General features: G+C 41.2%; 1 protein-coding gene across 2 annotated transcripts in view; it reads left to right on the top strand.

Moving 5' to 3' along the window:
* aopep (aminopeptidase O (putative)) overlaps window positions 1–13,804 on the top strand; it is a 77,803-nt gene that overhangs the window by 18,906 nt on the left and 45,093 nt on the right. For both annotated transcript variants that reach the window (XM_080466976.1, XM_080466975.1), the window contains 4 exons: window positions 5,857–6,070; window positions 7,009–7,115; window positions 13,016–13,118; window positions 13,308–13,415. In XM_080466976.1, coding sequence (XP_080323102.1) covers window positions 5,857–6,070; window positions 7,009–7,115; window positions 13,016–13,118; window positions 13,308–13,415 — 532 coding nt within the window. The remainder of the gene's footprint in view (window positions 1–5,856; window positions 6,071–7,008; window positions 7,116–13,015; window positions 13,119–13,307; window positions 13,416–13,804) is intronic.

A 13,804-nucleotide genomic window follows, 5' to 3' on the forward strand; every position in this document is an offset into this window, starting at 1 on the left:
GTCCAGCTTTTTTTTTCCCCCTAGCTCTCATTTACACCCACAATATACACACTCAGCTTCTCATCATCTTTTTGCTTGTCTCTCAGTCTCTCGGGGCTGTTTTACTGGTGTCCCAGCTATGGCCTGAGCTGGACCGGGGATGTAAATTACAGGACCATGATAGGGCCCCTGCTGCATTATGCATGGAGGTGTCCTGCTGGGGAAAAAAATGGCCTACAGCCAGGAACGATAGATGGAGGGATGGAGGGATGAATAATGGATGGAGCGAGAGATGGAGGAGCGAAACACCATCACAATCTGTGTCCCGCCAAATTGAAGACTTGCCCTCGCTCACACCTCTGAAGCTCAGGGCCAAGTCACCCAGGGTGACTCAGAGTTGGGAGAGTGTCATGTAAAAAAAAACCCACAGGAGGACTTTAATCAGTATTTCATTTTGTGTTTTGAGACACAACAGGGTACGGCCACCAGGAAGTTCACTTAATGTTAAGGTGTTTTATTCTAAGTGCAGGCAGCTGCTAATCAGGAACAGTTTTGTTTAACACCTTGTAAACAATAATTCACATTTGATGCTTTTACAAATGAAATATTTTGTGTTTGAGTCTTTGAGTGCGCCGCATGGAGGCAATCAGAAACACAATAATTTACATTCAAGTGTAAAATTAGTTTGTCTTCATCAGATAAAAGTCAGAAAATACAATTCCCTATATTTGATACACCATTCAGAGCAATTCAACTAAACAGACAGAGAGCAGAGCTAATGTTTTTTACACCCAAAGGGCAGTTTGTTGCACAGCTAGCAGCTGATTAAAATACAAGTGGAGTTCACAGACATCAAAATCAGACACATAACAGCAACGGCAAATAATTAATTTACATTTTGTGAAAGTGTTCGTGACCATTTCAAAAATCCAATTAACAACCATTATTATTAATGTGCAATCAACAGGAATTCATTAATTCTTCTAATGAGAAGATCAGAATTTGTCTCACTAAATGTATTTGATCCATTATTTATATAAAATGTAGCAATGATCTAAATAGTATTCTCCCTGTGGGCATCTTTCTGATATACCATTGGGAAATATTTAGAAATATAAATTAGAATCAAATGGAAACTAATGAAGGGGAAAAGAGTCTTTGATTTTTCAGTAAGGCTTGCATTTTCGTAATTTATTACATTCTTTTGTTATTATGTTGGAAGTAACAGCTCAATTATACCATGGAGAAAGGAATATTTATATTTTTTATTACCGTAGACTGTAGGACCCCTGTCACTATCGGCAGCTGATGAAATGTCACAATATATTTAATGATGAGGTTAAACTAAATAAAACAAAGTTTCTGGGAACAGCACAAAATCAGAAAGTTTTCAAATGTTTTGATTATAGGACGTCAACAAGTGTGTGAAGTGAAGGCAGTGGGGGGTACGAATTGTGTATAAAGTATGTGCACATTTTCTGAGCATTGCAGTATTACTGCCTAATGCTTTATGATTGATTGTAATTGTAGGTGCAATCAGCAGCTTTAGCAATTAATTTGTTTTTGAGTTTGCTGATTTGGAAAATGAAGAATTTAGAGGCCGGTTGTGTGGCACCAATTTTTTTTAGAAACGTGGGGCCAGTCTGTAAAATGAGGATGAAAACACAGGATGCAATGGTTTGCAAATCTCATTGTAAATATTCTATAATAACTATAACAGATAATGTACATTGAAAGTAAATATCCTACTATATGATGACCGACTTGACCAATTCAAGATCTGTTCCAAGCTGAAGCACATGCCCTTATCTAAACTGGTTACCTATCTTCACCTTCAAAATTATGTCAATCGTCCATTATGAAATTATAAATGGTGTTTGAAAGATTCAGATTTGTTTTTTGTTTGCATATTCTCTCTCTATATGATGGGGTTTTCTCCCAGGTTCCAAAAACATGTGTTTTGAGGTTACCTTGTGACCCTGAATCACCTGTTAATCTGTGTGTGTGTGTGTGTGTGTGTGTGTGTGTGTGTGTGTGTGTGTGTGTGTGTGCGTGCGTGCGTGCGTGCGTGCGTGCGTGCGTGCGTGCGTGCGTGCGTGCGTGCGTGCGTGCGTGCGTGCGTGCGTGCATACGTGCGCTTCGGTTTGTCTTGTGATTGATTGGCAACATGACCGGAGTGTTTCTTGCCTTCGATAATTGTCAGATGAGATTGGCTCTAGCGCCAGTGAACACCCAGTAAGTTAGACGAGCTGGTATGGAAGATGATAGATTAATGAAAGGAAGGTGACACCCTGGCATTAGTAACATTCTACAAGTTATCACAACAACTTATAAAATTAGGTCGTACATGTGTGACGAGGGCAGTGTTTTTCTTGTACCCTGTTTGAAAAATCCCTAAAACTGTATTTTGCTAATCAAAAACAAACACTTATCTCCAGTAGACCATAGATCCAGATACTATATATTAAAGATGAAAGTTTTCGTAATATGTGCAGTGTGCAGGCAGTACAGGAACATGAATGTCTATGAAAGTCTTTTCATGCATGTATCCTTGACAGGTCCCTGATGTCAGCTAATGTCAGTCAGTGTATCAGTGAATGTGAAAGATGCCGTTGTTGTTATTCATCACCACTGTGGTGGGATGACACTATTTGTCACTACAGTGATGGATTCCGTCTCCCTCAGAGGAACATGTGCAGGCGCCGTCTCTGAAAGGCTGTCTTTGTGTTTCACACTCGCTCGCTCACACAGACGCACACAAGCACGGCGCTAGAACTGACAACAAAAGCCAAGCTTATCCAATTGTGGTGAGGGTAAGATTATGGTACAAAGAAACTCATAAGGCTAATGTTAGCATCTCCTGCTCCAGTGAGAGCCTTTGTTTGTGTAATCAGGAAAAACACGGAATTAGATTTGAGATGCTGTATCGGAAATGATGCCCCATTGTATGGTGTTGACATGATCCTAAATAACAGAAGGCGATGGCCTGGCCTCCATCTGATAAAACAATCCTCAGGGAAATAAAGCATAGTTGTGCTCAGATATCCCATTTAGTTTCCATTCAAAATAGACTATCAGGCAGACCCGGCTAGCCGATGTCTTTCCTCAGTGTTTTCCTTTATAATTGACTTAGCTTGTCACCGTGATTAGGTTAGGGCTTGGTAAAAAGTAACTCCTCTGTCATGTGGTGTTTTAAGATGCTAATCTTTTTTTGATGAGAGCAGCTCATTTTACAACCGACTGTAATTTATCAATGGCAGCAATATGTGGGCTTATTGCAGCTGCAGTGAACTGTCAGCCTCACGGGTGATTTATTTGTAACTGTGGAGTTAAAAAGTAGAGCCAGCTGAGAGGGGTAAACATTGTGTGTATCACTCCATGATGCCCACACGTTTTTCCAATATTTCCCCTCCAAAAATACTCAGCTAAATTAAGCAGAACACAGAGATAAATACTTTTCTTCTGTATCATCGAGGCATCTTTTGGCATATTTGACCTGAGCTATGGGTGGTATGACCCTTTGGGAAATGCTTTTCACTCTGGGCCTGCAGTCAGTCATAAATGTTTCCCACTGGTCCCAGGTCAATGGTTTCAGGACACTGAAGATCTCGAAAACGTGAAAGGAACTACAGACAGTTGGGTGTTTTTATATGGGCCAGGGGAGGGAAAGAGAGAGCGACCATTCATTTGCACCTCTGTGACCCTTCTCCCATTCTTCTGTTGAAGAATAGCCCGCCTCTCACGCACAGTCGGCCTTAAGCCCCTCAGGGCACCCACAGCCTGTTGCATAAGGGAGAAGGGAAGACTGTTCCAGAAAAGTCTTCAGCCATGACCTTGGCTTTGACGGAGCGATGTGATTGGTCCTCTTTTTGCCAGCGTTGTCTCAAAGATAAAACTTGTGCATCTATACATATGTATATATTGCAGTTTCTCTTTGGAGCAGGGGCTCTGTGTTGTAAACACTTACATACAGCTGTTCTGTAATATCACCAATGACATGAATGTTGCTCTGTGCCAACGCTTGTTTTTCTCCACCATCAATCCGGTCCAGACTGAAATACTCCAACACATTATCAGGTACATTGCTGTGAAATCTGGTACAGGCAGGAAAGCTTTAATGACTATTTTTGCGCTTTCAAAAACAAGCACAAGTGTTGACAAGGGAAGGACTGCAATTTTGTCACTCAAGATTGATTCTGAAGTTTTCAATATGGCATTTATAACTTTGTTTTCATACTTAATTGTCCTGTGTTATAATTATTATTTGAATTACATCATATCCTTGTGTCTAATACTATTATTAGATCAAAAATTTGATATTACAGAAGAATATTCTACTTGAATATGCGGTGTGCACATTGTTCATGCCATAGTGAACAGTGGCTTGCATTTGCGGTTCTTTATTTAGTGGAGGGAACTCAATGACAAAGTGCAGACTTGCAGAGCTTACTGCATCTCTGTAGAGCATTGGGTCTAAACCTAGGGTCTGGGACCTCATTGAGAGTGCACCAGAGATCACAGGGGTGTGATGGGTGGCTTGGCCTATTTAACATAGAACATTAAAAAAATCTCGAGGCAGACCTGGGAAACCTTACCTTCATATTGAAGTCGCCTTTTGTTTGTTTGTTCGTCAGAGTCGGTGTGTCTGCCATCGTTTGGTTTCATTGTACTGTTTTTGGAAATCATAGATTAGGGAGGGGGTCCAAAGCCTTCCTTGAAAGTAGTTTGAAAGCGTTCCAAGAAAAAAGGTTGGGAATTATTTTTGTAGATCATAGATCTTTATGAATGCTGCCCTTATGAAAAACAACACAACAATAATTTCCGGAATCAGTCCACTTCAATAGGCTACATCCTACCTCTAGAAAACATTGCACATGTAAATGCCTGGAAAGTTGTGCTGTATCTACCTCATCAATGCATTATTTGGTCTACAAAGGCATTTATTCAGATGAAAAGACTTTCCAAACTTTTAAAACTGACGTCCTTAATTGCTAAGAAAGTGAAAACTGAAGTCTTAATCTGAATAAAAAAAGAACAATCAGATATCAAAAATGGCCATAAGAGGAAACCATTATCTGCATGCTGTACAATAGTGTTTATCAAGTCACATTTGCTGACTGTTTCCTCTCCCGTTTTGGTTGGCTCACAGCTTTTAATGGCTTATTGGCTGAAATGCCTAATGAGGCTTTTGAGATGTTTTGTCCCTCTGCACAAGCCAAAATAGCCTCTTATCTCGGGCATCACTAAAAGCACTTTAACACTCTGTATGTATGCGCTTGTGGAGGATATAGAGGCAAACACCAGCTGGATAAAACTTTGAGAAATTGTCAAATGGTTGTTGTAGGTTGGTGTCGTCGTAGGTTGTTTCCCTGTTAGTTGACACGCCGACTCGTGGAGTCGAGTGAAGGGAACAAGATGTTCTACTGTGATGTTTGGTTCGGCTGGCGTCCTTGATGGATGAGATGGTCTTTGCCAAATAAAATGGAGAATATGGAGAAAAGGATGAGCAGTTTGTGACCCCCATGGAAGCACACATGTGGGTTTGCCTTACATTACGTGCTGAGGCTAAACTCTCTGTAAGTAACAGGTGTGTCGCATTGCCTCTTTGATCTTTTAGTAGGGAGCATGGTATGTCTTTATCTCAGTTTTTTTTATATTTCTTTCGAACCAATAATTTTGTTTAACTGTTGCTGTCTCCCCTCTGTTTTTCATCCTCTCTTTTTCTTCCCGGGCCCTCTTGATTACACCAACATTGTTTTTCCCCTCTATTCCTGTCCTCATCCCCATATTATGCAGCTCACACCCTTTTTTTTTTCCCCCTCTTGCAACTCATTTCTGGCTTTAAATCTTTGTTGTTCTTCCTTTATCTTTCCTCAGCCCCCACATCATTTTCCTGTCCCAGAGTGTGTTGTCTACGGGGAGGCTCAGTCCCGATGAGAACAGCCTCTCTCTCTGCGGATCCAGGATTTGCCATGAGATTGCTCACTCCTGGTTTGGCCTGGTGATCGGAGCCAGAGACTGGACGGAGGAATGGATCAGTGAGGGCTTTGCCACTTGCCTGGAGGACATCATCTGGGCCCACGCACAACAAGTACAGTGCAATGGTCATACTTCACTGTTTCCTAAAAGCATTTTATGATGGACTCATCGCACTAATTACATGAAAACTTTCAGAATACGCCATTAACAGATGGCTTTCTTGAGGAAAATGTCACTGAGAAAGTAACTGTGTCCATCGTGAGATGGAAACTCTGAATGAAAAACAACCCCAGATATATTTTTGGAATGTTTATGTCCATTCATTATTTGTCTTCCAAGTATACTTACCGCTGTATGATGTGGCTTTTTCCTGCTACTTGACATTACAGCCTTCCTTTTCCACAACTTTCAGAACTGTGCCAGGATTTCAGAATTTCACTGTTGAGGGTTGACTGCATGCCACATATAAATGATCATTATCTGGAAGAAATCATACAAGTAAAATTAGTTAAATGTTCACAAAGTCTATAGTCCAGAGGCAAAGATAAAATACCATGGCTTAAACATGAGCTTTCCTCAAATAAAACAAAAAAGAGATTAAGCAATTTGTCCACCTTGAAAGTGAACACCTTTAGATGAAAATAAGGTAGATGAGAGATTCAAAAAGTCAGATTTCCAGCTTCGAGATTGTATTTTTTATGCGAGTTGAGGTTTCATTGAAGATAACTGCAGGACCAAACAGGGTGTTTAATTGGTACAAACACCTTGGTTGTGTTGCTTAGTTCTGCTTTAACCCATTAACTGGTGTGATGCAATCCTCCTACTTACTTTCTCAAGCCAGTACAGTTGCGAAAGTGTTTTTCTTTGTAAGGTTCAATCATGTCAGTGATAAGAATGCAGGTCTGAAGAAATGTGTTTCACAAAGATTTATTTCATAAAATCAGTGAGACATGATAACAGAAATAATACATCTGCCAAAGTATGAATCATATTTTCCTCCGGGTTTTATTGTGATATATATTTTCTTAATTCATGTCTGTGCCCCTCCAGCTTTCATTGGAGGAGACAATACAGCAGTTTGACCTGAAGGCACTTCTGAGGTGGAGGCGGCTGTCTGATGAGCTGCAGAACTCTAAAGAAGAACTTCAAATTCTCAGGTTTGTGTCTCTTCTTGGAACTGTAGAAAAAAAGCTCTTACGAATATGTAAAACAGCTCTGTAGCTATGGCACCGATTATATCACATTATGCAACTACACTCATTTCAACCCAAAGGCTTTACTGAAATTCTGAAGAGTCCATATGTACCATAGAGCAGCCATCCCAAATGTCCTTGTCTGATAACCTAGTAGGATATAAATGTTTAGTACGCAAGGGGTGGGCAAATTGTTCACATGTACTCAAGTACAATTACTGTTGCATTGTATAACATATATAACATAACATATGTTTGTTTTGTCAACAAATTTAGATGTAAATCAAATTCTCTGTGTTGAACGAATGAATTTATTGAGCATAAAACAGCTGATCGAAGAGCTTAAATAACAATTGATGGGTGTACCTACTACCTAGTTCAATCATCTTTAGTATGACTTTATTTTGTGCTGGAGCCTAACAACAGGACAGTAATACCTTACAGCACAAACAAATAGAAACTGAAAACCACACACTCACAATCATCCCTTCTGACAGGGAGAACATGCAAACTGACTGGGATTTGAACCCACAACATTCTCACTATGAGGTGAGGGTGCTGACCACTAGCCCACCTGTGGTTTGTTTAAAAAGAAAACTTTACAACTGCCAACTTCAAGTGATTTTACACTGCGATAAATTCAGAGATATGCAGAACATTTTGCGGAACGTACGAGTTTTGATTGCATGTAACAGTATAGTTTCCACTGCAGATTCTCTCCTCCTCCGGGTTAGACTGTATCCAGCTTTTTCTTTGTAATTTTCACACAAAAACACACGTGACTGTAAGGTCAATACATTCCAGGGGTACAGGTGAGGCAGGTGTGGCAACAAAATCTATCCAGGTGTGCTGCACTGTCACGTCTTAGAAAAGCTCAAAACATAAGGACAGCAGCCATCCACAAACTCTTCATCTGACTCTGACAATATGGGCCCCACACCCTGTTTGCTTTCTCTAGGGTGGAAGCCCAGTGTCATCAGGGGATTACAGGTGTAAACCCCAGCGAAGAGTTAACTCTTTAATCATCAAAAATGCTGTTAGCTTGTATTTCTTCTTTGCGTCAATAAGGCCGCTTTCGTGTCCATAGTGAACATAAACAACACTCGGAGATGTGTTGTAAGGTCACTACTCTATGAAAAGCTTCACTTTGAACACTTGCACTTGTTCCTGTTACCAAGGCATTCAGGTAACTGTGGCCCTTTGATTTGACAAGATGTTTTTCTGAATGCATCTAGTCAGCGAACTCATGAAGTTTAGAGACATTTTAGCACTGAAAATGTCAATTTTATCCCCAAATGTCCACCTAAATCGTCATTTCATAAGTAAATTGAATTTTCTTGTCTTCCTTTTGTGAGTACGTTCTTCCTTTCCACATCATACTACTCATGGGGCCCTAATCGTTTACTAAAGATAAATATGCTGCTTAAAGGCTGTACTTATTGGCAGCTCAGTGTGCTGACTGATTTAACGACCTCATTACCTGGTACTAATCTTTAACTAGGTCCGTGTGGCAATAATTTGTCTACATCACACTACTAACACACAATGATGTAAGTCCCATTAGCCATATGAGTCAAAATTTTAAGTTTGACTTATTTGTTGATTATCCATTCTGTTTTTATGAGTTTAAATTGTTTCTGCCCCGCAGCATTAACTACGAAATGTGAACGTTACTGTGGCACAGTTTAGCTTGAACATAAGAACTAGGTGTGAGAGTGAACGGGTTAATCATGCATTTGAGAGCGATGTTGGGCCCCATCAATCAGGGTGTTCCCCTACAAGGCAGACACGCGGGTGATTAGCAGGATCAGGATCAGGTTTCTCTGCACCTGACGGGGTTAAATCAACAACACATATCTATTACTGGAAAAATGCAAACAATATGCACTCAAACATGGACATGAACATTCCTGCCTATACGCACGGTTGCATGTGTTTCGACTGGTTGTGTTACCTGTATTGTTTTAGTGTTGAAAATGTAGAAAATCGTCCGTGTGACAAACAAAGAAAAGCAATTTCTCAAACATACCCATCAGTTGAAGAGTTGAGTGAGCAAGAAGAGGCATAAAAAAAGCCTGTTCACAGGTTGTTTAAGGTACACACAAAAGAACGTTTTGCTTTATGAACATGCCCCCTTTATCTTTATTTCACTCCTGTACAGATGGGCAATTGAGCAGAGGTAATCATTGCTCATTGTATACATGATTATGGAATATCTTAAATATTCAGTTCAGTTCTTCGCAGTTCAGCTGAATATGCCAGAGCATGAAAGTCAAGTTTTCTCCATAAAAATTTGTTTCACCAATGAAAATAATTGTAAGAAATCAGTGCTTTTTTATGTTTACAATTTATAAGCCAAACGGATCTCATAAATGTCTGATGCTGCCTACAACAGTCAGGATGAACTTCATTCCGTGTAACTCAACAGTTCCTTCATAAATCCTCTGCACCTCTGATCTCAGTGTCATAATTGTAATTCCGTGACTTGTTTTTACTGTCCAATGGCCTTTGACCTTCTTCCCAGCCTTGTTCTGGCACTTCTAGTCAATCTCACTTGCATTGTTCTTTTGGCCTATTTGCTGGAATCTTTTCTTTTTTTTGACAGTTATTTTCCTTGACATCACAAGTACATACATATTCCAGAGCGAGACAATCAAAAGAAGGCATGAATCAATTTATGTTCTTTACTGTCTTAAACGACAGGTCAACCGTCCATTACGCAAACACACAGTCAAACTCAATTGTATGTTTGTGGGCTGTGGAATTAAACCAGAGGGCCAAGAGAGATCCCACACACACTCAGCTCAGGGACAACGCGCACTCTAAACACAGAAAGGCCCTAAGCCCAGATTCAACAAACGGTATAATCTTGCTCCAACTTGAGAGCGCTTAGCACTTCATGAGACGTGTAAATGTAGAAGGAAAATTCCCACAAAGGGATGAATTAGGAACTTGATGCAGCAAACTACTACAGAAATGGATCCAAACAAAAAAAATTTAATGAAACAAAAACATGTATCACATCTGCAAGAGGCATTTATATCTCTTTCAGAGGAATTGTCATGGAACTCTGTCTTCATCTATTCGACGTAATATGCTGCAAAGCATACTCACTCTCTTTTTTCTCATATTTATCTATTTATCTATTATTTTTCTTTGAGACATGCATTTCTCTGTGATTATTAGAAACATCCGGAAATTTAACATAAATCCTCGTCAATTTGGAGAGCAGCCTGCACTGCTCGACTAAATGGCCAGTATGTCAAAGTCATCAACAATAATCAACACAGATCTGTTGACACAGTGTCGAGAGAAATGCTTTACAGGCCCCATTGAAGGGAGAAAACAGGAAGCACAGTGGCATATGAAAGAAGACACACACAACATCCTCACAGGTTAGCACACAGACGTGCACACACAAAGGCTAAATGGCAGGTTGTTCTTTCCAAGTTCAGTAGGTCACAATTGACACCCGGTGATCCAGCATGGGCCCCAGTGGCCAGTGTTTATCAGTCCATTTCAGATGAGTTATATTTAGGGCAGCCTGGGCCAGACGCCATTCTCCCTGCTGATTTACTGGGCTGCTGGGAGCGCTGCTCTGCCTTATCCGGTTTCCACAGTCAACCCAGTGTAATTTGTCAGGATATGGCTCGCGGAGCTATAAACCTGTGTGTGTGTATGTGCGTGTGCACGTGTACGTGCATGTGCATTTGATATTAAGTTCTGTCGGTAATAGCTCCTGATTTCCTCTCACTCTTTCTCTCCCTCTCAATCTCAGACACACCCAGGTGTATGCATGGATACACAAACACACACTCCTTTACTCTCATAGACACACGGCCTACAAGTCAGATAAGAGGACCATTTATACTGACGTGCATTGAGCTATTGCGAAACGTTCAGGGCAGTGAGCAGTGATACCTCTTACAGCCCGAGTTAATCATCTCTGACAAAGAGACAGAGAAAAAGCTGGGGATTTATACCTCCATACATTGCAGGTCTGGATGGTGAGATGGGTGGAGTCTCTTTGTTTAACACGGCAGTGATGGATCAACCCTTTCCCTCTCCGTTGCTCCACCACAAGTGTCTGTGACGCATGAAATGAGCTTGTCTTCTGTGGAAATACAAGTTCTGTCATTGTTTTTGTGTTCCTGTCAACGGCCTCAGACCCCCTGTTTCTCTATCTTACACACACACACACATACGAGCATGCACACAATTTTGCAAAGATGCGCCATGCCCCGCTGCCTTAAAAAGACTGTTTCATCTTATCACAAGTAACAGGCAGACATGGACACGATGAGCAGGGGAGTGGACCGAGAGGAAGCTCGAAATGCACCATATTCACAAAGGGGAGGTATTATTGATCATACTATAAGGAGAACCTCAAAATAAGCAAATAGTATTACATTTAAAGTAAAGACAACATTGCATGGTGAAGATTTCCACCTGTTGCCTGTGTTGCTGTGTTTTATACATGTGTGCTAAACCCTATGTCCTTGGAGAGGCTGAGAGTATTGGCTGCTTTTAGTGCACAGACACGTAAAATCCTCTGTAAAATGTTCTGAAATTGATTTTCCCAAATCAGGTCATTGGTTTTGTGATTTTTCTCTCAATCATAAAATTGATATGACATGCATGTATGCAGTGCAAGTAGGAGCACACCCACATGATGAAAGTCCTTGTAAGAATGTCCAGTTGAATGTAGAAATTCCAGGAAACTGATGACTTCCTCTCTCAGTCCACTGAGCAAACCAAACATTCCTGTCTATCTCCTATCCTCGATTTCTACCCCCCCCCCCCCCAATCTCCTTTTCTTGTCCTCAATTCTAATCTACTTCGTCTCCCATCACCCTGTTCTCCTCCTTTTTCTCACCGTGCCTGGACAAAGACTCAAACAGATCAAATATTTGAACAACCTTTGGCTCACAGCAAAAGTGTAACCCAGAAGAAATATTAAACAACCATATATAAATCTCTCAGAGTGAGAATTTGGATGTGTGTCCGCGGTCTCTCTGATCATCAGTGTATGTGTGCGTCTGGCCTGTCATGTGTTGGGTCCTGTAGAAGAGTGCTCGCCAGTGATGAAGGGTGTATTGATTGGTGGGCCAGGCGCCTGCCGTATCGACTTGGTAGGATGGTGATTCTTCAAGGCCTTCCTATTGGCACACTGAGTTAATCTGCTCGTCCTGATCAATACCAGCTAACTGAAACTATCATTGCACAGCATCCCACGTCCTGACCGTGTTTGTTTGGCTTTTATTGGTTTTATGTGTGTTTGTGTGTGTGTTTATGGAGGTTGAAGGGATGATTTGTATCTGTGCGACAGGGAAAGCGAAACCTAGAGCGTGGCTCTTTTGTGCTGGTAGTCAGGGGGTGCCTTTTTGTGGAAGTGTTATACGTCTGCTCCGTGAGTCATGGGCAGTAAAGTCAGCGCACAGGACTGTGAGGTCATATAAACACTATACTATGCTATTATAAATCTGCAGCTTGATTTCCAGCCTGCCTCGGGCAAAGCATGGCAACTTGGCAATGTGTTCACCATTCAGAGGCCCGTGTGAGTGCCTGGATTTAGTGTCGCTGACAAAGTACTCTCACTCTGCTGAAAATGTCATTTTCCTGCAACCACAAGGTCTGTAAGAGTGAGATAAATTAAGAATTCAGCGTGCAGGTTCTTAAACATCTCATTCTTATTTTTGTCTTTTTTTTGTTTGTTCCTCTTCATGTGCTATTCGTTTTCTAACTTCCTTTTTACTGTGTGTGCTAAAAATCACCCTTGTTTTACTAAATGCCCCCCCTCATTACCTGCCCCGTCTTCGCTGTGTGCAGTTCTCATTTCCGTTGCTGTGTTTGTCATCCTGCAGGCCTAACATGGAGAAGACCGGCGAGGTCAGTGACTCTGGATCGTCCACAGTTAAACACGCCCTCAACCCTGAAAAATCCTTCATGCAAGTGCACTACCTCAAGGTAAAAGACTAATGTGGCACAAGCACACAGGAAAGATAGTAAATGGGCAGGGTGAAAGAAAACATCCTCGAGTACGCTCTCTGTGAGCATGCTTGTAAACGTTAGAAAGGTTTCCGCTGGAGATGCTGCTCTGCTTGGTCCGTGATGGATCGTGTTTTGATGTCTCTATTTGTCTTGTTCTTTGTCCAGGGCTATTTCCTCCTCAGGTTCCTGGCCAGTCAAGTGGGGGAACAGCAGTTCATTGAATTCTTCAGATTGTTTGTAAAGAAATACCACGGGCAACTCATTCTGTCTCAGGTGAGGCTGTAGCAGTTTTACTTGATTTAATTTGATGGGGAATTTCTTACTTGACTTGCTGCTACTTCAGAAGCAGTTATTAAAATCTTTGTTCAGATTTTTGCTTTTTTAATATGACCTGTCTCCGAGGTACATTGCTATTTCCATAAAATTAATTAAAAGCTGATGTAAGCCTGATTGTCATAGCATTGCACTGTTTGAAAATGTTCCAGCAGTATCTCAGACTGATGACTGTACATCAGCTCAGCCACATATGTTTATCCTGCTGGGGCCGCGTAACTGAGCGATCGCACCTGGACGTCATGTGTGTTTGTGTGTGTGGGAAAGACATGCGATGTCCTCCACCTGGCCCCCGTTTCTTCAGCGGCACATTGAGTCTTCCCTCTAAA

Source organism: Lipophrys pholis (assembly GCF_963383615.2).
Source record: "Lipophrys pholis genome assembly, chromosome: 7".
Taxonomy (NCBI): domain Eukaryota; kingdom Metazoa; phylum Chordata; class Actinopteri; order Blenniiformes; family Blenniidae; genus Lipophrys; species Lipophrys pholis.